We start from the raw sequence: 26315 nt of genomic DNA, 5'->3' as shown, positions 1-26315 counted from the left end.
TTTTGTGATTGCGGGGTTTTCCGTGCGGTAATAACAAGAGTCCTATGGCGGTTCTCCAATCCATAGGGGAAAATAAGAATTCTATGTAGACAGGGCCTTCAGAAGCGACATACAGTTTGTCTGGAATATAATGTGAAAAGAACGTCAATTTGAAACGATAACAAACTCATGTAAAAAATCCCCCTTGTTGCAAAAAAATATTTCAAAATTGTAACATCCTAGTTTTAAGATATCCAAAATTTAAAAAATATGAATTTGGCACCGCCAAGCTAACGCATTTGTGCCTATCAAATAAACGAACTGAATAAAAAAAATCAGTTACCCATGAACTGACGAGAGATCCAAATTTAGATTAATGCTATATTTTGGTTTCAATCAATTTTCAAATAACTATAATATAGATCCGAGCAATCGAACAAGCTTAGGCGTAAACAGATCAATTATATTATGCACTATACATCACTGCGTTCTTATGTTCCACAGCGCTCGCTTCAATCAAGTGATCTCTAAAGACAATCATAAGCTTCAGCGTTGCGAAAACGCAATGCTAGAGCCTAATAAATTGTGACGTATGTCTATCATGTGGTTAAATCATCAATTACCTATTTCAATTTTTTTTATTTTTTCTTCATTCTTCTTTTCGAATCAGAATATTATAAACCTATTTGTAGACTGGGAATCGAATGAAACTGACTATCTAAACAACTACGCTTCGCCACCTCCATAACTCAATGCTATGTTCGTAGCTTTTACTCGTTAGAAAATTAAATGAAAATTTTTTTTTCTAAGGTATCGCATTTGGAATCAAAATAAAACTTTATCTCAACATACAGAGCATCTAATTTTTCCCAAATAGTAATCTAAATTAAATTCCTCGCCAAAAATGTTATCTTTTTAAGGCCAGAAGGCTTGCTCTCTTAACATTTCAATATCGCTATCAAGGTGGCAGATTACGTACTTCCCCATTTTTTTCCACCACCCCCAGTCAATTCTTAATGTTCCATTCGAGAAGACGAAGACGGTTATAGTAACGTTCTACTTACACGATACCAGATGAACTTGAAACCCAAAACAAATCTTCCGATTTTAGTAAGCGTTCTCGTTATAAACCCCAGCCCGGCAGCGAGCCCGCCTCAGTACCGCGTCGGTAGTGCAACTGTCCTGTATAAGTGCAGACCCTCTGGCAAAAGTGCAAGATCAATATTCTACAATAGCCGATTCGCAGGATGACATACGTGCTGCAGAAACTGCTCCATGGCTACAATCAGTTCATAGTGGATCATCGAGGTGCGTTCGATTTGTGGAACTGTGCATCGAGCTAGTGCAACTGCCTGCAATTGCAAACTGCATCGGGCCGGCACAGAAGAAACAAGATGCATTATCTTAATTCGTGTCTGATGGCTGTTCCAAAAGAGAAAGGAAGCGAAAAAGTTGTTTTTTAGTGCCTAGTTCAAGAACACGGACCGAGGACCATGGGACAATGCTCTGGCCTTTATTGGAACACGAAGAACAAAACCAAAGGCGCCTGTTTCCGCGTGCATGTGCGGCGATCACTTTCTATTTCGGAAGCTTGGGAAGTGGATGTTTTTTCGTTGTGTTAGGAATATGATACGATATGATTGGTTTAGGTGTTTTTCAATTTCGTGGAAGATTTTTTTTAGAGAATGGCATTCTTTGACCCATTGATTATAGTTATCGGAATCCATAATTATTCGATCACGTTTCGAGATAATCAAAATACGCTGACTGTTGGTTTTTTTTGTATTTGTGACACATACAAGGACGAAGATGCATCCTTCGCCATTTCTATGAGTTTTTCAAATCAACGTGCTGATTGTGATTGTTTGCAGATAATCGCAGTGTCGATCTTCCGCTGATGAGTTCCACCTGGCAGATTCCGGCAATAGTCGTGGTCTACCTGCTGACGGTGCTGAAATTTGGACCAGCTTTTATGGAAAACCGGAAACCATACGATTTGCGGCATTATCTGCGGGCATACAATATTGTGCAGATCGTTGCAAATAGTGCGTTCTTTCTGGTGGAGGTGAGTACTCCCTAGGAGCGGTATGATTATTCATGGATTTGCTTTTCAATCAGAACTGGTGGCATATTTTGCGATAGGATAAATATTTTTTTTGTTTTATACTATGCAAATTCTAGAATTTTCGAAATATTTTGCTATTACTATGAGACAATGTTTTACTTTTTAACGACATTTAATTAGCTATAGATTATTAAGTAGGGAAAGTTATGAAAATTTAGAACTTTAGTCTAAATTATACAAACATCCAAAAATATGTTTTTAAGAAAACGTCTTTATTGATGGCTTTTCCATTATCCAAATAAACAAAAAAAATATTATTGATTGTTGATAGTTCATGGTGGAGAAACACGAATAACTTATAAAAAGGGCATTATTCCAGGATTTAATTATTTTTATTGAAACAAAATTTCTATTACATGTACCATATTTTGGAAGAATTTAGTAAAAAGCATTTTAATTTGAAATAACATTTAAAGTTATATTTTACAATAAAATTATAGTTTTGTCAGTCAATTTGAATGAAATTTAAAAACATTGTTTCGGACAGAAGTTTTTCTTTCCTGTAACCCTTTCTCAGATAGTTTTGTCGTATAAAATACAGTAATGGAACTTATTTTTGAAAGTGCTACATGCAAAATCAGCCATGCTCATTTAAAAAATTACCTTGAATCAAAATGATCTCATTGACTGTGGAAATGTTTAGTCTTCCATGCTGGTGAAAAGTGTAAAGTTTTACCGGAATCGAAGAGGGTCGCTCACTATTTTAATCGTTATCGGACGGACCCTCGTGGAATTTGATTCAACTTCAATTGTATAACCGTACGCTCGCACATTACGCTTAATTCCACTCATTAGGTTCTCTACAACATCTGTCAGCTGCTTCTTCTATACCGAACCCACTTTTTCTTCATGTCTTCCTCAGATTTGACCTCCTTGGGATATTTCCGTAGCGTCTGCTTCATAATTGCCCGGTATTTTTCGAGGTGACATTTCCAGTGCGTAGGGGGGGGGGGGGGGGTGGGTTATGTCATTGGGTACGAAAGTGACCCTTTGTACCACTCCAGGAGAACATTTCAACAAGTGACATGAAGCTAGATCCGGCCAGAAGATCGTAGGGCCTTCGTGTTTGCTTTATCACAGGAAGCAGACGTTTCTGTAGACACTCCATGAGGTAGATCTATCCGTTTAAAGTCCCGATAGTCACAAACGGCGCACTTTGTTTGTCACGTGAGCTGATCGCTTGCCAAATTATGTACGTATTGCAGTGGCGTAGTCAGAAATTTGGTTTGGTGGGGAAGGGGGTTCAATCAAAATCCTTGATTTTTAGAAAATGCTTAAATTTAATGTAAGTTTGCCTTTTATAATTTCGTTTGTAATATATTAATGAAATCGAAGAATGCAAATATATGTGCATTTTTAAAGTGGAACAAATGTTCGAAAACTTTTCTAACGGTCAAGATCGCATAATTTAGAAATAATTAACTTTGGAGGTTTCGCCCCCTCGAAGAAACTCTTCATCATAAAAACGCATCTTTTGATATAATAATCTTGAAAGAAATTATGGAGAAGTAACTCTTCAAAAATAGTAAGAGATTTGGTGAGGAATTCCACGAAGATCCGTCCGAAAATCTCGAAAATCATGACCGACCATCTTATATTCCGATGAAACTTTACAGGTTTCACCGGCATAGAAGACAACATTTTCCACAGTCAATAAGATTATTTAGACTCAAGCGCACATTTTTATGTAAAGTTATTGTTAGAAAAACTTTTTTACCAATTAGTTCTCCACCACATTCAAAATATTTCTTTTCTCTTTAGGTTTTTGTTGACAAAATATAAAATATTAAAAAAAATGGGTTTTTTATAATTTAAATTTTTAACATAAATTTTTGTTTTTGTGAAAAATGACACAACATTTTTTTCAGTGTATATTTTTTCGTGAAAAAGTAACTATTCCTTATAACTCGTTCTCAGATAGTTTTGCTGTATAAAATACTGTAACAGAACAAACAAACAACGTCTACGCCTTTTTGAAAAATTTCACTTGTTTAAAAATATTGTAATTGCCAGAAAAAAAAATCATGGAGATTCATAAACCGAACACAACTGCATATTTTGAGGCCGGCCGATTTCTCGTGGAATCTCTCTGGTGTCTTAAAGTTGTTGATAATGTCAATTTAAACAACTTTGTTGAAATTAAACTACAAGAATGCAGTATATCGAGATTTAAAGCTATATTTAAGAGATTTTCCTAAGGGGGGATAATTTTTCAATTAAGGGGTTTTTTTGCTAATGAAATGGCGGATTTGCTATTTTTCAAGAGAAATTCCGCCGTTTTATCGGTAGAAAGCCCCCTTAATTGAAAAATTATTCCGAAAACTCTACGTAGGGGTTAGCATTTCTAACATAGAATGTGTATGCAAAGTTTGAAATGAATCGGTCAAGATCAAAATTTCAGACCCCTCCCGAAATTTTTTTCTGGATCCGCCCCTGGGTCAAGTAGTTTTTGAATGGGAGTGAACACCGCAAATCGTGTTTTTCCAGAGACGTTCCACAAAAAGCATCGCCATCGAATCGCTGGTAGATATTTTTGCATGAAAAAATTACAGGATGCCATTGAAATGATGTAGTTTAATGTACAAAAGTTTCGATCAATTCACTTCACCCAACTTTCTAAAAAATTGAAAAAATAAATAGATTTTTTTTACGCTGAAACCTTTAACCACTCCCTCCCACCAAGCCAGTTTTTCTCTCATGAAACTCTCAGTTTTTGAGATTATTTTTCAATTAGCGGTTTTTTCTCATAAAAGGGTGGAATTTTTCGTGAAAAATAAATGTTTTTAATAAAAATGAGTAAAAAACCTCCTTATTTGAAAATTAATATCAAAAACTCAACGTAAGGGTTAGATATTTTTTACATAGAATGTGTATGAAAAGGGTGAAAGAAATCGGTTAAGTAGTTTTTGAATGGCAGGTAATGGCAGGTTCGCAGTACCGACCCTTTTTGGCGAGAACCGGTACTACGGTACTGAAGCCCTCAGTACCGGTAGTACCGGTAAAGTACCGGTACTCTAATATTTTTTTATTTAATAGCTTCAAAGTGAAGTTGAATGCGCAAACTGATGACCTTATTCTCAGATGATTGATTTGTGCTGATCAAAAAAACATGTTTATTGTTTTTAATTACTTCGGAATGGCATGACTCATTTGAGCAGAAGATATTTTTCGCATGCGGATATTTCGAAATCAAGTCCACTTTGAAATCAATAACTGCTAAGCGGTGCGACTTTCGTCGACTTTAACAGATGGTAAATGTAAGAAACCCTATTAACAACAGTAAATCATAACGAGAACGGCAATAAATCCGGGAAGGTTGCTCGCATTTCTTCTCTTGCTTTTCTGTAAATTGGTTTCGACCTTCATGCCGTTTGATTACTATTCTCTAATGCATACCAAGGCTCCTTGCTTTGCTGTAAACTATGGAGTTTGGCTGAATTTTCCGATCACCAATAGTTACAAATCGTCCCATTTGAAGCAGTTCACCCAGTATAAAATTGATAGCTACTAAATCGCTGTTCGTTCTTTTATAGATAAAGGTCTAAGAGCAAACCAAATACAGATATGACTTAGACCATAATCCTATTACGCACCACCCAGTGAATAATGAAAACCAATCAGAACGTCGCCAATAAAAAAAACATAGCAAATTTTTACGTCTCCTATGCTAGATGTGACTATTTTGAAATTTAGTAATGTTTAACTTCTAGAATAATTATGATGATGGCCCCACCTCATTCCCCCCACAAACCTGTTAGCTCAACGATTTATCTAGAAGGTAATTAATATAATTAAAAGTCATTTTGGAGACCGATATTTTGAAACAGGTCCCCCATAGAGAGTCAACATATTTTTATAAAAAAAATGTATGGTACCGAAAATACCGGTACCGGCTTTTGTTCAGTACCGATATTACGGTACCAAAAATGAGTCTGTATTCCCGGGATTTTCGGTACCGGTAATACCAGTACCACAACCCTAGAACACCGCAAATCATGTTTTTCAAAAGATGTTCTACAAAATGCTTCGTTAACGAGTCGTTTGTCGATATTTTTGCATAGAAAAATCACAGAATGTTATTCAAATGATACTCTATAATGTACGAAAGTTTTGATCAATTCGCTTCACGCAAAGTTCTAAAAAAATCGCGAAAAAGTGTTTTTTTTCACGCTGAAACCCTTAACCTCCCTTTTAAGAGTTTCTTTCACACTCAGCCTAATATATATCGATATTCTGAATACACGGAGTATTGAAGTCTTCAATAAAATTACATTATTCATATCGTCTGAAAACGATATTCCGTTAAAGATATTCATTACAATGCATTAGAGGCAATCAATTACAGTTCCAAATAGTATTTTTATATTTTTGCTTTTTGTCCATCATACCGAAAAGGAATCGCTTCAGAACCACATTGCGAAAAATGACAGATAATTCAAGATTTCTTATAGCATGATATTTGAGCACTGGTGTTTTATAATAGCATTAGTACCACAGAACTGGCAATATATCACGATATATGGCTTAGCGGCTCCTCAAGACTGTCTTATATGTAGATCTATTGCAGAAATTAGGCTACGTTGTAAGGCTTTCTTTTTGAGAAGACGAAGATCTTAAAATATTCTTCTTTAGTCCCTTGATATAGCCTCATAACCTTTCCTGATTATTTTGCTTAAATTTCCCTTAAGGGGATCTGACAGCGCAAAATTTTAAAAAAAATCAAAAAAAATATTGTTTGCCTATTTCGAATCTCTAAGATGAGAAAAATATGTTCAAGAAAGGATTTACTCGAATTCAACTTGATTCGTCTGCTAGAGCCCATCAAACTACCAACAATCAATTTTCATATGAAGCTGATAAAATTGGGGGCTGATAAAATCGGGTCTTTACTGTAATGCTTATTGGTTACTAGGGACTTTCCCACCGTATTTTGCCGTTCGTCAACTTTTAGGCCACATCCCTAACCGAAGCATTGGGATTCCGCTTAAACGCTTTCACTACAAGCTTGTGATCCTGATCACTAATAGAACATCCATTCTGACCGCATTTCTCCTTCCGTTCGATGCTTAGAGTTTCGTAGTAACGTTTAATCGCACGACTCACCGTTGACTGTACTATTCTGAGTTGTTTTCCGATCTCCCTATGAGAAAGTTGAAGATTTTCCAGATGCTTGCGCAAAATCGATTCGATACATTGCTTTTCAGGTGACACCATTTTTTTCAATTTTTGAAAAACTGACAGCGATAAAAATACAGTGTAACCAATACACTACAAACTACTTCTATCGAAATTTTCAACAGAAAAAACCCAATGAGTTAGTTTCTACAGCGTTTTTTCCGTGATGCAATTTGATGTGGGACACCCATTATTGTATTGAAATATTCTCGTAATTATTATTACGCATAATTACAAATCAATCTGTTAATCCATTATATCCTAGCATATGAAATTTATTCTGTAAAATTTCGATATCTAACTGCTTCATTACACTGTTTAACACTAGATCGTGGAGCAGAACAAAAAATGGCTAAAGTTTGGAGTCGCAATCAACTCCTGGTGAAGAATTTTTTGATTAAAATTGAAACGGCGCTTCACGTTTAAAACCATAGCATGTTTGGAGAACTATGGTGGTTCTATAGTAGAGATGGGCGGGTACGAGTATTTTTACCCGATAGTCGATCCGAACCCATACCCGAAGTAATCGGGGTGAAAACGAGTTTTGTTATCACGGGTCGAGTCGGGTTCTTAAAAAAAAAAATTTCGAATATGGGTTGGGCGGGTTTTTTCGAAACATTACCTTATTAAAACAATCTTGCCTTTCCCATTTTCCTATACAAAACGTTGTTCCATATCTGATCGTGTATCGAATGAACAGAACTATTAATAGATTTTGAAATGGAAGTTAATCTACTGGAAAATTTCATTGTTACAAATTTGTTTTGTTTTATTGTTTTATTTGGAGTAACGAAAAGCCCCCGGGAGCTAGATTTCATTCAAACCCTTTCTCCAGCAGGCATAAAACCTCCTCATCTTTTGTACCAACAGATTACAAACATCAAAATAATATATTACACAGCTTATTTCTACAACTAACACCAACACTATAATTTTGCCACTGTATAACTAAAATAGGGAAAAAGCTAGCTTTCCAAGGAATTAACAATCAATAGCTTAGTGGCTATACGGGGAAGATGAAAGACAATTGAATAAACAACACATACTGGCGAATGGCTCATTATGGCCATAATTTGTTCTGGAAACAGGAAGACGAAAGAATAGATGGGATCCGCTCGGAACAATACAATGTGTGATGTGAAACTAGTCATCGGCAGTTGTTGGCCTTCGCATGGTTATTCCCTGCCAGCAAAACTCTGGAAGCTCTTCTTCCAACAGCTGATGAGATTCATTCATGTGTGTGATGCTTACGCTTGTTTTGATCTGGTGACAAAAGCAGAATTGTTCGTTTTACAAATCATCATCCCTCTGATCATAACTCATATCGCCCGATTGAAATGGTATCCAGCAAAAGAAAATTATCCCACAACGTCCCGAGAATTCGATTGAGGTGAAAGGCTTGTTATCCACATAACGAGTCTGATTTCCGATGGGAAAGAGAACGAACCAGAAATCCAATTTTCTAACAAAAAAGAACAAATGGCGTCTGTGTTCTTGGACATAAAAGGAGCATTCGACTCGGTTTTCTTTGATGGGCTCACGGAGAAATTCCGTCAAAGTAGGTGAAGATAAACCCTTGAGCACATTTGTGATTTTTTTTCATTCACGAAGCAAAATCACGAAAAAAGTTATCAACAATCAAAAGCGTAAAGAAAAATCGGCCAGGGCTGGAGTAGGTTGGCCGAGTTAGGTAAAATAAGTGAAACATATCAAATGCATCAGTGGAAAACGTTTATTAGATAGAAAATTTCATTTTACCTTTCATTTTGAGGTGCCAAAAAAACTCCACTCTTTGCTTTTTAGTCTTTTTTACTATTTTAGAGCTTTTTACCGCTCCCGCTGTTTCTTTTCCACCACCAGTGCACGCCTACGTTTTATTTCATTTTTATTCTGCTCCAATGCTGCTTTTACAAGGATTCTATGCTGATGGACAAGATTTGTCGGGGTTGGTTTGATCTATTACAAATCTTGCCATGAAATTCTCAGGAGGAAAAAATTCAGGATTGGAGGGGGAATATTGAGATCATCTGTTAATACAAACAATTTTAAATTTTTAATGGTACTTATCTCTTCTTTCTTTTTGTCAATAATTTTAATTTATTGTTATTACTTATTTATCATGAATATTTCTTCTTACAATCATCAATATTAGCATTTATTGTAGGAGACGAACCACTGCAACCAGTATAGTGGTAAATATTAGCATAATATCTAATTTCACTCAGAAAAAGGTTAGCATTTCACGAATATCAAAGTCCACATTGATCTACGCTAAACGCTGAACAACTTGGCCAACCACTCCCACACAAAATTTGGTAAACCTACCCCAATGCATATTTTCGAGAACAATCACGATTTACAAAAACAAAAGTAAGGTTATACTGTAAACCGTTATACCATTGTTGGGTTTTGAACACCCTTTCCAGCGGTACCATGTTTCTGGAAATCGGATATAAATTGATTCGCGTTACACGTATTAATTTACAAAAACAAAAATTTACTCATCAGCGCCGGAAAAAGAACTAACGTGCTCTTGTACAAACGACAACATAAACACACCTGGAACTATGTCGGTACAAGGGCGACCTAATACTCCACCAAAATCACTATAGATGTCGCTACTGTACATAATAGCCTTTTCATAAAAGACACTTGGCCAACCTGCCGCATTGGTTAACCAGCCCCGGTCTCCCCTATGTATTATATAGATGTTTAGGAAACAGTATACTGATACTTTACTCTGAGAAAGGTGATATATATTATAGCTTCATTATTAAAAGTTGTTAAAAAAAAATGCGGCCTTCTTCATAATAGGGCCAAAATAGGCTCAATACCCTATAAGGCAGGTCGATCGGATTACAATTGGGATATTATAGCTTATTTATTGTTGGACAAAAACACAAAACATTCCATATGGTGTCAGTATACCGATTCAAAGGAATTTCCCACCTTAGAGTCTAAGGTTAGTAATCAATCTGGGTGATGCGTTTGATTTTTTTCTACACCGCTTTTATTCTTACTTCTATATTTCAGAAGTCCTATCTCATGCAATCCGATTGTTTGTACCTACGTTCTTAACCCTTGTCGTCATATAGCAAATTGACTTGCCGGCCGCTTCTAGGCTCGGTTGTTTGCATTTTGAGCGGGTTTCTACAACTTAACTGCTAAGCATGAGTCTGCTATAATGACACATTCGCGTTTAGAACCATTCATAAATTACATAACACTTTTAGGGGAGAAGGGGTATAGCAAAACCTTAAATGTTGTGACATATAGGAAAGAGGGAGTTAAAACGTTACATAACATGTTTTTACTGAAGATTTTTTTAAGGATTCGTAACGTACTAGAGGAGTAGGAGATAAAGAAATTTATGACACGGGGTGAGGGGAGTCAATTTTGGGCAATTTTTGCGTTACGTAATTTACGAATATTCCCTTATAAACAACTCCAGTTGATGATAATTGATGAGATCATATAACGAAAATACATAGAGATAATTGAAATAATACCTATCTTTCACCGGGTTACCCGATTGTCCTATTGACTTTCTAACCTGACTTCACCATAATCGGTTAGAAGAAACACAAGTTACATATGATTAAACTTCTCATGCAAATATTGTGATAGCACTTAGCTGGAATTTAAAACTTTCGCGATCGAATGGCTTGATATTCGCAAACATTGCCGCCCGTAATGCGTAAACATTGACTTTTTCCGTACACCGCTCAATCGAACGGTATGGCACAGTGGTTGGAAATGACAAAAACGCAATCCTAATAGTTAATACACTAGATGCCAAACCATCAATTCTCGAGTACTTTTTCAAATGGACGTAAGTAACAATGAGAGATTCTCTTTGAGGTCTTTCTCTTCTGTTCATTACTCGGCCATTTCAACATTTACTACTCTACTCTTTGCATAATATTGTAGTAAAAACCGTCGGCTTTCGATATGTACTGGAAAATTAGTGCAAAGTGTTGTAATGACGTCGTAATAAACGAAAGAGAAAGTAAACAAAGAGAGGCTCTCAATGTTACTTACGTCCATTTGAAAAAGTACTCGAGAATTATATTTACAGAGTGGCTTTGGAGAAATTGTTTATATAAATGTTCCGATAAACATCGAAAGTTCGCAAGAATCTTTTAGAGGTGTTCGCATCTGCTCTGCTTTCTCGCAGGGTCCTCTTCATTCTTTCTATAACTATGGTAAAAATACAATTTCTTCGAAAAAGTTTTAAAGACGGGCGTAATAATATCTTTTTGCCTTTCTCAATAGAAAGGTATTGCAATTGCTCTGAAAACCGACTTTTTAACGGAGGCCCGGTGAGCCGAGTGACATATACCATTCGATTCAGTTCGTCGAGTTCGGCAAATGTCTGTGTGTGTATGTATGTGTGTATGTATGTATGTGTGTGTATGTGTGTGTGTATGTGACCAAAAATGTCACTCATTTTTCTCAGAGATGGCTGAACCGATTTTGACAAACTTAGTCTCAAATGAAAGGTGCAACGTTCCCATAGGCTGCTATTGAATTTCTAATGGATCCGACTTCCGGTTCCGGAATTACAGGGTGATGAGTACGAACACGCAGAAAATGCCGATTTTAATAAATTCTGCAATGAATGTATAAAGGTGAATTTTTTTTCAAAATATGACCACAACGGCTTCGATTTGTAGTATTAGGTCACTAACATCCATTCAAAGTCTATTTGGCCACATTGGCCACCATCATCGGTTCCGGAAGCCCCGGCGGAAGTATCTAAATTCAGAATAACAGTCACATCGATTTCTCGGAGATGGCTAGACCGATTCGACTAAACTTGGCCTCAAATGAAAGGTATTGCGTTCCTGTAAATGGCTATTTAATTTCATCTCGATCTGACTTCCGGTTCCGGAGTTACAGGTTGTGGCGTGCGATCACATAGCAAATTGTGATTCAAACCGATACTCCGATGAAAGCAAAAAAGGTAAAAATTTCGCTAAAATGTCCTTCAAACAACTTCAATTTGCTGTTCTAGGTCACCGACGGCCAACCAAACTTTCGTTGACTACATTGACCACCATAGACGGTTCCGGAAGTGCCCGGGGAAAGCGGCCATCTTTCAAAATTTACGAACTCACATCAGTTTCCCGGGAATGATTGGGCCGATTTTCACAAACTTAGTCCCAAATGATAGCTATAATATCCCCATAGATGTCTATAAAATTTCGTACGGATCGCTTATATGGTTCCGGAAATATAGACTAAACCGTCCGGTCACATATGAAATTCCCATATAAGCCGGAACTCAATTTTTTTTCCAAAGGGGGGACCTCATGAAATTTCAGAAATCGAATTCGTATTTTTGATGCCAAACATCTTTAAAATGCATGAAACGTCGAGATTTTATGTTATCTCGAATTTTTTTTTATGAAAATCGACTTTTTGGGACTTTGCCGATTTCGCACCTTTTTTCAGTTAAATATTACCATGGCTGTTTTTTCTTTTTCAAAATTTTAGAACTCGAATAATGATTTATTTTCCTGTATACAGTTGTCATGTGCTGTATAATAATAAAATGTAATATATGCATTTAAAAGCTTTTAATGAATATAAACAACGCACACATTCTCGTGATTCATGATTGAGAAAGGCACAATTGCACCACTAGGTGGATTAAAATAGGTTTTTTCTTAGGTTTTCTAGAAATTGCATGGGGGAAATATTTTGATTGCAACATGCTACAAAAATAGTAAATCAATTTTTAAATCTTTGGGGCTCTAACAGTGAATTCATTTTTACAAGAAATTACATCGGTGTAGTATAAATAAACAATTACACTCAAGTTTGAAAAAGTGCAACACTAGCTACACCGGTGTAGTACAACGTTATAAAAGAAAATACCATAAGAGAACACTTTTCCGCAACTCCAATTCGGTAAAACATACAATTTGCTCACACCTAAACCATCTAATTACAGATCTTCTTCCTGGCCCGTCGAACAGACTTTTCCTACACCTGTCAGCCGGTAACGTTTGCCACCACTCGGACTGGCTATGAAGAGATGTACTTGTCCTACGCCTACTTGCTGCTTAAGGTACTGGATCTGGCAGATACGATGTTCTTCATTCTGCGCAAAAAGCAATCGCACGTGTCCTTCCTGCATGTGTACCATCACGCCATCATGGTTGCGATGACCTACGCCGGAGTACTGTTTGTGCCAGGTAGGAAAATAATTATTCACTTTCGTACTTAGCATTTTAGACATCTAGCTTATTATCGGTTTCTGTAGGGGATCTTGGCGGGCGCCTTAAGGGAGGAGTAAGGGTTTCAGCCTGAAAAAAAAACACTTTTTTGCAATTTTTTTTAGAATTTTGGGTGAAGCAAATTGGTCAAAACTTCTGTTCTGATTGTTATGGTTTTGTTTTGGATTTATTTAAATGTGACTTTTTGTTTGGCAATTTCGTTGTAAAAGGGTGTAAGTCACAAAAAAATCATCAAAATGATTTTCCTGAGGTGAAGAATGATACAACGACCACACTGGCGTTCATTGCATTGATGGAATCTTCTATTTTGTGATGCAGGACGATTTTAGTTCGATATTTTTGCAATTTCGTTTTTAAAAGGGTCCAGTCTAGTCTAGTCCAGTCTGCACATACACAGCCAATACATGTAGGGATTCTGGAAAATTGTAGACGCTTACCTACAATTTTTCTTGTCAATATTAATGTTTATGCACATATGGTATGTGACACAATCATTAAAGCGGCCAGGCCAACTGCGCAGCGTACAAAATGAAGATGATTCAAAATTATACGGCAATCAAATTATTCATTTAATGAAGAATTTAATCAATGATTTTTTTGAACCTTGAATAAGGAAGAAACGTGGACAACCGTACCAACTGTTTCAATTTGATAGGGGTTTGAGAAATCGTTGGGAGTGACTTGGCTAAAAGGGTTAATGTCACTCCTTTGGTCCTAAGTTCCTGGGATGGGACAGAGGTATTAAGTGCTGTCCTGGCTAATAAGCCTAGGTTATAGCGCCTTTGCTCGCTCTCTGAAATATGAAAGAAAAAAATTGGCGAAATCGGTTAATTAATATTAGCGGAGGAATCAATATAAATCCCATTCCAATACAGTAGAATGGAATAGCAATATATAATATTATAAATAATACTAGAATGAGCTCACCGGTAAAGAATACCCGCCGAAGTTGATACAGAACCTGACACATCCGTCAGTGATACTCCCGTTATGGTGCTGGCGGCACTGACTGTAGTTCGCCCGTGATCTATTGGTGACCCTGAGTACAGCTATATACTCCAGACGCAAACCCACATTTGCGAGTGACAAACAAAGAACCATATCCCAAATGATTACTTGTTCCACCCGTTCGCTTTCACCGAAATGTTCTTGAAAGTGCGGGAAAACTCACTCCAAACCTTGAACTTGGGGATCGGTTCTGTATTGCTTAAAGGTGCGACACTTGGTGACACTTGGTGATACTCCTCTGATTGGTGAGGTAGCAATTTAACAGATTTGCCAATTTTTTGCTCCACTTTGGCGAGAATTTTTGCGGAAAATCTTCACTTTCTCTTCAAACTCGATATTTTTGTTGTACTATTCTTTCGGTTAATATTTGAGAGATTGATAGAAAGGCCCCGCATCGAAAGACGACGGCCCGTAATCTGGGGAAAAAGATTTTCATTTCTCACCGTTTTGTGTCTGATTTTGGTTATGAATATCTGTATATGTCACTCGCGTCGAAATCCAACGGGGAAATTTTCACAAAGGTAATGCGGGTATGGGAATAATGACGGGATAATTCACTTCCTGTAGCTTGAGTTTACCGGGTGGCGGAATCCAAATTCGATCGTCGAAATTTAATAGAATTTCCAGAGAGCTGAAAAATGTTCTGAAAAATCCGCAATTTCGTTTTTAAAAGGGTGCAATTAAAAGTTACCGTTGAGTTCAATTCGATTGTTTTGCAATTACGACATAATAATGGAGAAACTTAAAATTTGCACAACGATTTTTTTTTGAAAATGCCTTACTCCACTATCTGGGGCTAGGTGTCATTCTAAAATCTAAAAGCTCTCCTATGTAACAGAACTATACACGATTTGCACGCTGACAACTGCGGGGATTCAGAAACGCCTAGCTTAAAATATTAAACATATGTACAGTAAAAGTAATTTATCGAAAATTAGTAAAATTGAAAAGTTAACAAAAAGGGAAGATTTCCATCAACGAGGTCATTTCAGGCAAAGCCGTCAATAGGAAGCAGCTAAGTGGCTCAATCAAACACGAAAAGTTATAAATATAGGTGCCGCGTGCCTGTTTGAATCAGTTTTTGCTCTTATTGCAAACGAGTAACACCATGGCTATAGCAGCTGGACGCTACAATAAGCAGTAGACGCTATAGATTCTCGGTAGTGGTGGCATCGTACACAGCTAAAACGTTTACGAATTTTTCGTGTGCCAACCCGGTGCATAGATTGATTTGCTAAATGGGTGGGTGAGGTGGTTTTAGATTGAGTTCAAAACTGCAGGGTGCGACGTATGTGCTTGTGTGTGCGTTGGATTGACAATTTTTTCGGCAGTTTGTAGGTACGTACGGAAATGAGTCTATTGGCATACATGTTTTATATTTCGAATGTGTGTGATACTTTTTTATCACTAAGGCATCTGACAACATGCTTCTGTAGTTATTTCCAAAGCACGGGCAGACTCAACCGGATTTGCGTCCGCAGAAAAGCAGGGGGGTTGTTGGAGAGTTTGCTGGGCGAGGAGACTGAGTTATGTTAGAGCAGTTTTACTTTTGATTTTTTATTAAAAAAGTTGCGCGATAATCTATAGCGCGTCTTGGTAGTCAATCCAAATGTAATACCATCTGACCAAGAGAAAGCACTAATTGGTTTGTATCACAGGTTTTTATTATTATTTCATAATGATTGAATTCCTTCGGGCATGTTCAGCAACGTAGGGTTTGTATGCCTATAATGGACCCTTTGTGTATAATGGACCCCCTGACGCTTTTTTGTCAATTATTCCTCATTAATAACTGTTTTTAACGTATACTGTGGGTTACAGGATAGCTTTAAGACTTAGACAGAAATTAGAATGTGTTTTTCACCATAATTCATTTCAACATTGATATTTGCACTCAATTTCAATCCAGTGCAACATGACACAGGGTTTGTAAGTAATTGTTTTACTATTATAAAAAGAATACTTCGCTCTGATGTAAATAAACTACGCATGAAAAAGATATTGGTTTACTGGTTAATACCTAACACTAACACAATCTTTTGCGATGTAGATCTAACAAACTAAGATAATTTAAAATTTATATTGAAATTCTGTGGGTCCATTATGGGAACAAGTGAAACTAGGTATCTGCGCATTATGAAACCCTCACACATTAACATAACTAGAAACTTGTAATAGCAAGTACTAGAATTAAAAATTGAATTGAAAATTTTGCTGCTTCTCAGTATTGGATCAACAAAATTTGTGGTTCCTACACCAATCAATAGACAAAAACTAATAACAGTAGGTACAAATACATGAAGGCTGCCATGCAAAAGTTCATTCGAGCGACTAGAACCATGTTCTGCCAAAAAAAGCGTGCAGGCAATTTGATGTATCAGGCTCTACTGTGAAGTATCGTGGAGTATATGGAAAAACTGGCCTGAAGGAACAAGAAAAGGTCCACGCTTCCCACCATAGAAGAAAATAAAAAAGTTACATGGATAGCCCTAAAAGATTACTTAATAACGACGAAAAAATAAATTCTGGATAAATATAAATATATTAATTTAGAAAAAAAAAAAAAGGTGGTGCTAAACGTTCAAGAAGCTTTACTAAAATTTGATTATGCGGAATACTAAAATAAATACCGTAAAATGTAGCATTGATTACTCTTTCGAATAACTTTCTTGAAATCAACGAGCTGTAATTAATTTCATTTTTAAAGATAAAATAGTTTGAAATCTTGTATATATTGCAATTTCATGTCCATTATTGTGATGATGCAAAATAAAATAAAACTAAAGATACAAAGTACTTTTATCGAACTTTCTTAGTAAAATAGTAGAAATTAAATAGTTGGAGATTAAATCATGTAAATCATGGGCCCTGTTGGCTAAAAAACTTACGGTTTCTTAAAAACGCTTCAGATACATGAATGTACAAGCAATTGTATGAACTGATCAAAATGATGCAAGAAGTTGTGTCGTTTTTAATTTGTATTTGGTATCTTAAAATATTATTAAATTCGTTGTCTTTAGACACTGAACATGTTTAGATCCGACTTGTTAATATTGCAAGTACTTTACTGCACTGTATTGTTGATGAATTGCCATAATTTGTCCACCAATCAATTCAGACAATTGCCAATTACAATTTTCGTAAACTTGTGTAAAACTTTCTATAATGCAGACCTCATCACTTTACTTATAAGCGTCATACAAATCACATCACTAGATATAAAAGTTATGTTCGCCTTTGAAATCAATTAAAAATTTTATTATTTAGTCAAAGGTTTCGAGTGCCATTGAAATATTTAATGGAAGGAAAGAATAACAAAATTTTGTTATTCTTCATATTTTATATGTTTCTTATAATGCTATGCTAAAATGACTCTTGATATTACCAGAAAACTGTATAAATACAATTTTATGTATTAATTGTTGGATATGCGTATAATGGACCCGGGTCCATAATGCGCATAGTCGACCCTGGGTCCATAATAGGAAAACGGGTCCATTATAGGGATATGGATAGTAGTTCGAAATATCGAATTTTAATAAAGGAATCAAGTTGAAATGCTTTAAATTTGCATTATATTGTTCGAAAAACTTGGTATCATCAATTGATAGAATATTACATTAAAAGTTCAACTAGATTTATCCAAATTCTTTGAAATTGTTAGCACCGTCTACTGCGGGGTCCATTACTAGCACATTAACCCTAGTATTTCAAATGGAAGCTTCAAATTTGGAACGAAAACAATTATATTCCCAGCAGAGCTTTTTACTTTATTATTTCGAACAGTTTTTTTTGTGTTTAACTGGTATACGCTGTCGTTCTCTTTATTACTTCCTTTGAAAGACGTTTGAAACTGTTTTGAATATATAAAGAGTGCACAGTATCGATTTTGTTGGCTATTTTCGACACATTTAAGACTAAGAGAAACGAAAGCAATGAATTTGAAACAGGCACGTAGCCAGAGGGGGGGCTAGGGGGCTAAAGCCCCCCCCGAAAATTTTCAAAAATAAATTTAAGAAGCAACCTGTTTTTCGGTGACTCTTAAACAAAATGTATCTTGTTTGGTTTCAACAAACTAATGCGAGAATTGTGAGGAAGATTGCTATTTCGAACCACCGAAGACAGCGGTCAGGATATCTACTCAGTATGCTGAGTGTGATAAAACAGTTCCCTTCATGTTGTGTGACTCGTCGGAAGAACAAAAGAAACTGTTACTTTAATTCTTGCTGTGGGGATCTGTCGAATGATTGAGTCGCAGAAGCAAGAAGTAGTGCTCCAGCCAAATACGGAGGCTATTGACTTCCGGTCTTTTCGCATAAGATCGATCTTATGCGAAAAGACCTGAAGTCAATAGCCTCCGTATTTGGCTGGAGCAACATTCATGATGTGAAATATTTGCTGAAGGTGAATATGGAGGTTATGCTTACGAACATCGCCTTTAACGAGTTTAACCATGTCAGGCGTTCAGTGCTAATGCCATTTAACAAATTAGCTCAGCGAAACCAGTCATTTTGCATAACAACTTGAAACATGTGGTTGATCCTCATATATATGGACGATGAGAAAATCATTGCTCGGCTACAAGATCTGATACCACTTACTTGCACCGTGGCTATTAAAAGATTCCTGTCACATTTGAAAAAAAAATGGTATTTATTATAAAGGACACATCTAGGAAGTAATTCCCTATATATTAAATGGTGTTTTTGTGGTGAAAATCTAGGTGAACAGACATATTTCCTCCAAACTGACCCTGCACGTAAAAACTGAATGCGATAGTATTATTTTACACATTATATCTTTGCATATACATAGTCTCCAAAACCATTTCCTGAAAAACAAACATTTGCCAAATTTTGGCTGCTGTTCGGATAATATTGACGGCAAAAACTGCGTCTAGTATCTCAAAATCAATGGTCGGCACCATCATTGAGGAAGTCGACACTCGTGACCCGTCAGAAATTCGCGAACATGGACATGGCAGTAACCACTATGATGATAAGGAAGTGTACGAGATAGAAATGAACAACCACCGCGACACTGTTGGTTAGGAAAAATATTTCCCAGCCTAGTAAATAGTTCTCCACACGCAATCGTTAGTTGTTCGCACGAGATCTGTAGGACAACCATTTACGTTTTATCACTTTTATTGTTCACATCATGGAAATATATTGAACACACAAGGCTTCATTTAGCTAATGCATTGAACCGAATAAAATAAACGAAATATATAATAAAATGCAGAAGTTTTATAGAAAAGTGAGCTCAAAAACTCCCAAAATGAGAACTTTATCGCTAGTGGTTGTGTCTAACAAAACTCAGATATCATGTTATATATTAGCCAGAATAAAGTTAGTTAAAGCATAAGCAAATTTAATTTCTGTAATAGGTTAGTGCACTGTACACTTAGTAGAAACATCAGGCATCTCACTCAAGCGTGCTAGACAAAAACATTTCCGTTAGTTGATGACAATATAGTCGAGAAGACAGTTTTTGTTTTCGCGTCATTTTAATGCAATAGTAAAGTATTTCGGTTGACACTCAATTTCATTTTATGCGGAGAATGCGTTCCGTATTTAAACATTATTAGTCCGCAAAGTAGTGATATTTTAAACAATCTAACAATAAGCAAGAAAAACGCCAAAAAATAAACAAGCCAAAAAGTGGTAAAATAGTGGTTTTTCTGAGGTGTTCATCAACCCACGCATTGTATACCGTCGTATATTACTAATGTTGTTGACATACAGAAACGTACATAGTAGCGGTAGGACTATCTGTTGTAATTTTATCCTTACTTTTCAACGGATGTCAATTGATGCTAAACCACATATTAGTCAATCAATCATAATAAACTTAATGTTGTAAGCAGTAGCATTTCTGTTTCTTTCGATGGTTTCCAATTAATGTCCATGTAAGTCTAAAAACGACGTGACGATAAAGTGAACAAACATCAGTAGCCTATCACGGAGAGCGACTAAAATGTTGTAACTAGTTGAGTCTATAGTCAATAAGTTGGGATTAATGTTTCGATTTCATGTTTTCGTTTTATTTGTGTTCGTTATGAAATAAAATGAGAGAGATGAGCAGAGATCACGAAGAAAAAGAGAGAAAAAATAATAAATAAATTGAAATCGACCCAAGAGCAGCTGTTCTATATTTTCTGGGCACTCAACTACAGAACAACAGAAATCATCAAAGAAAGTTGGCCTTACACCTACGTTACTCTTCGGCAGAGGTGAAGTAAGTGCGATGTATACCCGTCCATGTGTCGGAATAAAAAGATGCTGAAATTATTGAGCTTGTTCATATTTATAATATCTAGTTCTTTTTTCCAATCTAAAGTTTTATTTGAAACGGCTCAATGCGTTAGCACAATTGAGCCGTGGGTCAATAAGTAAAAATTAAAAAAAAAATTTAAGAATGTCGGTCTGCCAGATCTTGTTGACGCAGTTTGCTGCTGCGTGTTGAGATCTTTTTCCTTGGTGGTGAGGCCGCTTGGGGGTCATTCAGTCTGCCTTCTCTCGCGTTATCGTTCCCGTCCATGTCGTCATCGGTACTGCTTTCTTGCTGTTCACGATCAGAGGTTCTTATTTGTTTCTTGTTCTTATGGGTCGCTGTTGTATATCCGTCTTCATCGGTATTTGCTTCTTTATTGGCGATGCTAGTTGTTGGTTTGGGAGCGGTTGTCGTGGTCGTTGTACCTGCATTGTTGGGTAATTGGATCGTTGTTTTAGGTTTATCTGAAGGTATCGGTGGCTGCTAGTTAGAGTTGGCTGTAGTAGATGAGTTTTGACTAGTTGCTTCGGCGCATGTTTTTCCGTAGTAGGCTGTATAGTTACAGAATTGGCATGTTGGGGTCTGCCCGGAATATGTGATTAGCGTTGTTTGCTTATAGGTCACGCCATCCTTCGGTGATTTGCATTCGATAGTCATGTAAGAAGGTATTGGTTTAGTCACTCGCATTCTCACAATACGAACGCCGTTGGGAATGCCGGTGAAAAAAAAATTCTAGGTATCATTCGTAATAGATTCTACTTCTCCATTTGCGACATGATTCGTTTGATGAAATCTTCCTTCGTGTGCGGGGCCAAATCATGGATACGCACGTCCACTATGTCGTTTTCCATATGCACGGGGATCTTGATTCTGGTGTTATTAAATTCGACTTCGTGTTGCATGTTGTTCTTTGCAATTAAGTTTTCGGCCTGTGCTAAGCTTCTAAACGTGATCAAAACACAGTTTTTTACGTGATATAGCTGAATGTAGGTAACTTCAGCGAGATTAAGCTCCATTTTCACTTTAACTAATTGTTCCACTTCCTGAACTGTTCGTGTTATCCCGTAGCACAGACAATTTTGCTTCATTTGGCAAACTCATTTCACTCCGCAGCCAGGAGCAACAATACAATTTGTATGTGCACTGATATAGAACAATAGCTAGCTTGATTCACTGGTGCCTATAGCCTGCTAAAGCGTAGCGATTTTTTTTGCTTCTGCTTTTTGCGACGTCAGAAGATAGACATTCTAGTTCTTTTGGTAATACATTTAACAAATTTCACGTACCGTCAAGTCACCAGTTACCGTGCGTTTAGGTGGATTTGACGTGACTTCCAACGCTGTTTTTTATCAAAATGAAAACCGCTCTCATAGTCACCGTAAAAATACCTATCTAAATACGTCACAATTTAGAAATAATATAAAACTATTAGCAACAAAACGAGAATAAGTAGTTTGTTTGGCACCAGTGCACGTTATATGATCAACTTACTATGTATTTAAAATTTTGATTCAACTTTAGTTGGAATGTTTCAATAAAACGATGAAACGAGAGGATTTGGGATCTGGATCTCTCCGATAGATTCAGGGAGCTAGTTCTTTAAATTTCATGATTTTGAAACAGCACGGTGAACGAAACATGCACGGCGACTGGCGACTTGAAGGAAAATTAGAAGATATTAGTAATCAGTGTTTTCGTTCGATTTGTAGACAATTTTCTTTAATAAATTAAATTGTGGGCAGTTTCCTTCAGTTTATTTAATCATTTAAATTTATATTGATGACCAAAAATCCTTCTTAACTGGGGCTCTAATCTACCAGACCAAGGCTAGTCTTGAAAATAGTTTCATTTAAATAGAACTGGTAATACTCGCAGAACGCAAGACAAAGAAAATAGAAGTTGAACCGTCTCTGGGCATCTACAAATCGCTCGCTAAATCAGAAGATTTTGTGCGAATTTCGACATTCTCTTCGTTCGAACATTTTATGGATATTTTTCTACTCATTTCGGTTTAGCATCTTCTACGCCTTTTAAAGGTGTAGCTTGGAACACCTAGTGTTTTCCAGCACCGTCGAGCATTGTCATATTCGGTTAGCGCATAAACACTGTGAACTCTAGAATATACTTTGTTGTAACGAGAGTAAGTACTATAACCTTTCTTGTGACAATGAACATATTTTTAGGATTGTCTTAGATTTGAAATTCATTTCATTATGAGCTTTTCAAAATTTAATTTAGTTTCTAGTGACTATAATGACAAATTGTCAGAATTAAAAGCTTTATGCAATTTTTTTTAAGCCCCTCCCGAAACAAAATCCTGGCTACGGGCCTGATTTGAAAGACGGATACGTATTTTAGAGCGAATCAATTATAAACTTAGAACAGATAACTAGAACTAGGCAGGATCATATGGACATTATTGAAAGGCAAAAACGGCGATGCATAAACATTTATATTTTAAAACAAAACTGTTTTGAATTATAAAACAAACCGCTATACTGGGGATGTAATTGTTTCAGTTCTAGTTTCACATTGAAACACCTATATAAAATAAAAGGCTGCACAACATGCACTAAGTTCAATGTTTTAGTTTCAAACTAGAACCGGTTTATTAACAATATAATTTAGAAAATAATTTCTTTTGCATGGCTAATAAACAATTAAGAAATACTTGACCTGAAGATTGTTCACCAAGTTCATTACTACATCATGGAAAATTGATTTGAAAAATAGAGATTTCATATTTCGTAGAATAACTGAATATTTCCTTTGGCGAGCATAGGCTTCCTCATCACAGCTCGTAGTAGCTCGGCAGTGACGGCACCAGCCGGCTTGCAAAGGGGAGGGATCACGCTTTTCTGACAAAAAAGTGTCGAATTTTGGAAACTTATTTCTTGAAACGGTTCGTATTTAGAGATACGCGAATAGTTGGACGAATCGCATCATCCTTGAATGCAATCACTATTGCATTCAAGGATGATGAACCAATGAACTCAATGAACCAAAACAAAATAGAAAAAAGCTCGAGCTTCGCAAAATGACTACATGAAAACCGAATCATCTCATATTTTACTGTAAAATTCGCTAACTTTTCTACAAAATAATAGGGAGAAAAAAAATTCTGTGATTCGACATGCTGCACACGTTGTGCATTCTCATAAAAAAATCAAATCAATTCACTAAAATATAAAAGCAATTGCAAGGCATTAGTTATTATAAAGATTTCAACCTTACGCTCGTTTTTCGGGTTAGAAAAAAAAATTATGCTTTACTATACCATACTTTCTTGTAACTTTAACGAGAGACTCCAAAAAGAAAAATACCCGCGAGATATTTATCCCTTGCAAGTGTAGAGAGTTCAGCATTTGGTTATGGATTTTAAGTTTGTGGCGATACCTTTTTCGTTTCGGTAACTCGTCACACTACACGAAAAAACTCTCCCTCGTATCAGGCATTTTCTGTAGTTACATTTTTGATAGCCTCAAGAATATAATCATGGAACATAATAATATGGAAGATAATCAATATTGATGCAGCAATATTCGTATATTCCATTAATGAATAATAAAATGCATCATTCTTTATTTCATGAGCTGTCATACAAGGGCGCATATTTTATTCTTGGACAATTGCACCATACTATGTACGAACTAATCTAAGTTAACGTGCATTATTCATACCTTAACACAAATGATTTTAAACAAGAATGCTGAGCCTATTTTAGTCATGTCATTTATCGGTTGTACGTCGAGAAATTAACGCAAGCCGAGTTTCCACATGCCAACCATTCGTTCTGTTCTTTTATTAGGGCAAAACATTGTGCAAGTATGTACAGCAGAATAAAAGGTTGTTCGAGTTTGATCAGCTTCCAGAGTAATTCTACAACATCAAAAAGAGTACAAACATGCATACTCTTACCACCCGAAGCCATCACTGTCAAAAATAAGCTTCGTTAAGTGATACTTCAACATTCTAATTTATGCCTAACATCCATTATGCCAAACGTACGTTATCCAAACGTCCGAATACCTTACGTATTTATGCCTAATGGGTTTCACCTAGAAAATAGAGCACCGTGATCTTAAAATATTTTATTTGCTCAATTTATACTGTCTATCTACAGGTGGTCACATCTTCCTGCTGGGTCTGTGGAACACGCTGGTTCACGCTGTGATGTACTTCTACTACTATCTGTCGTCGTTCAAATCCCCGTGGGCGGCTTGGTTCAAGATGTACCTCACCAGGATGCAGCTGGCACAGTTCGTGCACCTAGGTATTCATTTCGGCCGGCCGGCTCTGTTGGGAATCGACTGTGGATTTCCCCAGTTGTGGCACTGGATCGGTTTTGGACAGGCGATCTTCATTTTGGCGATGTTTACCGATTTCTACATCAAATCGTACGTTAAGATAGACAAGAAGCGTAGCTAGACAAGATTAGGTTAAAACTGTCGTTCACGTGATAGGAAAACGAAATATCAGCTCGAAGCATTTATATATTAAATCGAAACTAGTGAAGTGCTTCAAATAATTGAATTAGAGCAGCACATGATGCCTTTGCTTAATGTATATTTGCATGCTGAAGAGGAAATTATGAAGCAATTCTGTGAGATATACTAAAGATTTAAATGAAAACTGAATAAGCATAAATAATTAAAAACGATGCGATAAGAGTAATGAAAAAAAACAAAGACACCTATGGAACAAGATGTCAATTCAGAAAAAAAGCTAGACTGATGCTGAGTTCTTTTTTGGATCCGGTTGAGAGTAGGTGTAAACTATATCAATTTGGCGTCAACATACACTGTAAAAATTGTCAATGATATTGGTTCATTAAATATTTATTATCTAATCATTTGGTTTGGGCTTTGCGTTCTGTTCTGTGCTTCACATAACAAAAAATTTCCTTGATCGAACCTAGTGGTAGATAGTTTAATCAAACAAGCGATGAATCGTTAGCAGTTTAAATCTATCAACTAGATACAAATAATTATTTACAACATCTTCTTAAAATAAACAAATTACTAAAGCAAGTAACAATGTGCGTTAAATCGAGAAACTGAGAGTGAATTTCGTAACCTGTGCTAGCCGAGAAAATAGTATTATGACTTGTACAAAAAACTCATTTCAGTACAATGGAAGACATTAATTATTTATTGTAAAACATAAACGACGAATAAATATACAATGGCGGACGAGTAAACCGCTTTCTTTTAAATAGATTTAAGCGTCATATTTAGTCGTTCCCGTTGCTAGACTTACAGCCTAACGATGAAATCTATCTGACTTTCTAAACAACTAATAAGACACTGGTAGTTACTAATACGGAGAAAAGTATCGACTATCGTTTTCAGATTTGTTTTCCCTAATGTAAAGCTGAAGGCGATGTTAAAATCTAACATTTCGAGACAATACTGCTGCGGCCAAGGCGTAGAACAGGGACTGCAGTGTCGATATGTTTACTCGGAAGGCAGCTCCTAAAATAGATGAAAAATTAGCAAATTCGTTTT

The 26315-nt window shown here is 36.3% G+C and overlaps 2 protein-coding genes across 4 annotated transcripts in view; one reads left to right on the top strand and one right to left on the bottom strand.

The window, feature by feature from the left end:
• Positions 1-1124: 1124 nt before the first annotated feature.
• On the top strand, positions 1125-26008 carry LOC131693345 (elongation of very long chain fatty acids protein AAEL008004-like). Its single transcript, XM_058981086.1, has 4 exons — positions 1125-1287; positions 1851-2044; positions 13239-13482; positions 24932-26008. The coding sequence occupies exons 1-4, from the start codon at positions 1227-1229 to the stop codon at positions 25234-25236; spliced, it is 804 nt and encodes a 267-aa protein (XP_058837069.1). The 5' UTR covers positions 1125-1226; the 3' UTR covers positions 25237-26008.
• The window catches only part of LOC131693343 (uncharacterized), a 31365-nt gene continuing 30680 nt past the window's right edge, over positions 25631-26315 (bottom strand). For all 3 annotated transcript variants that reach the window (XM_058981085.1, XM_058981083.1, XM_058981084.1), the window contains exon 6: positions 25631-26282. In XM_058981085.1, the coding sequence (XP_058837068.1) occupies positions 26194-26282 (89 nt within the window). In that variant the 3' untranslated portion in view covers positions 25631-26193. The remainder of the gene's footprint in view (positions 26283-26315) is intronic.

This window comes from Topomyia yanbarensis, chromosome 3 (genome assembly GCF_030247195.1).
Source record: "Topomyia yanbarensis strain Yona2022 chromosome 3, ASM3024719v1, whole genome shotgun sequence".
NCBI lineage: Eukaryota > Metazoa > Arthropoda > Insecta > Diptera > Culicidae > Topomyia > Topomyia yanbarensis.
The sequence above is the reverse complement of the archived record's forward strand: the minus strand, read 5'-3'. Positions and strand labels throughout refer to the sequence as shown.

What these genes read in the sequence shown, in the direction of transcription:
- LOC131693345 (XM_058981086.1), top strand. Translation starts at nt 1,227, where the DNA reads ATGACATACGTGCTGCAGAAACTGCTCCATGGCTACAATCAGTTCATA. An exon ending in GTGCGTTCTTTCTGGTGGAG is followed by an intron (nt 2,045 to 13,238) that starts GTGAGTACTCCC and finishes ATCTAATTACAG; the next exon opens with ATCTTCTTCCTGGCCCGTCG. An exon ending in CGGAGTACTGTTTGTGCCAG is followed by an intron (nt 13,483 to 24,931) that starts GTAGGAAAATAA and finishes GTCTATCTACAG; the next exon opens with GTGGTCACATCTTCCTGCTG.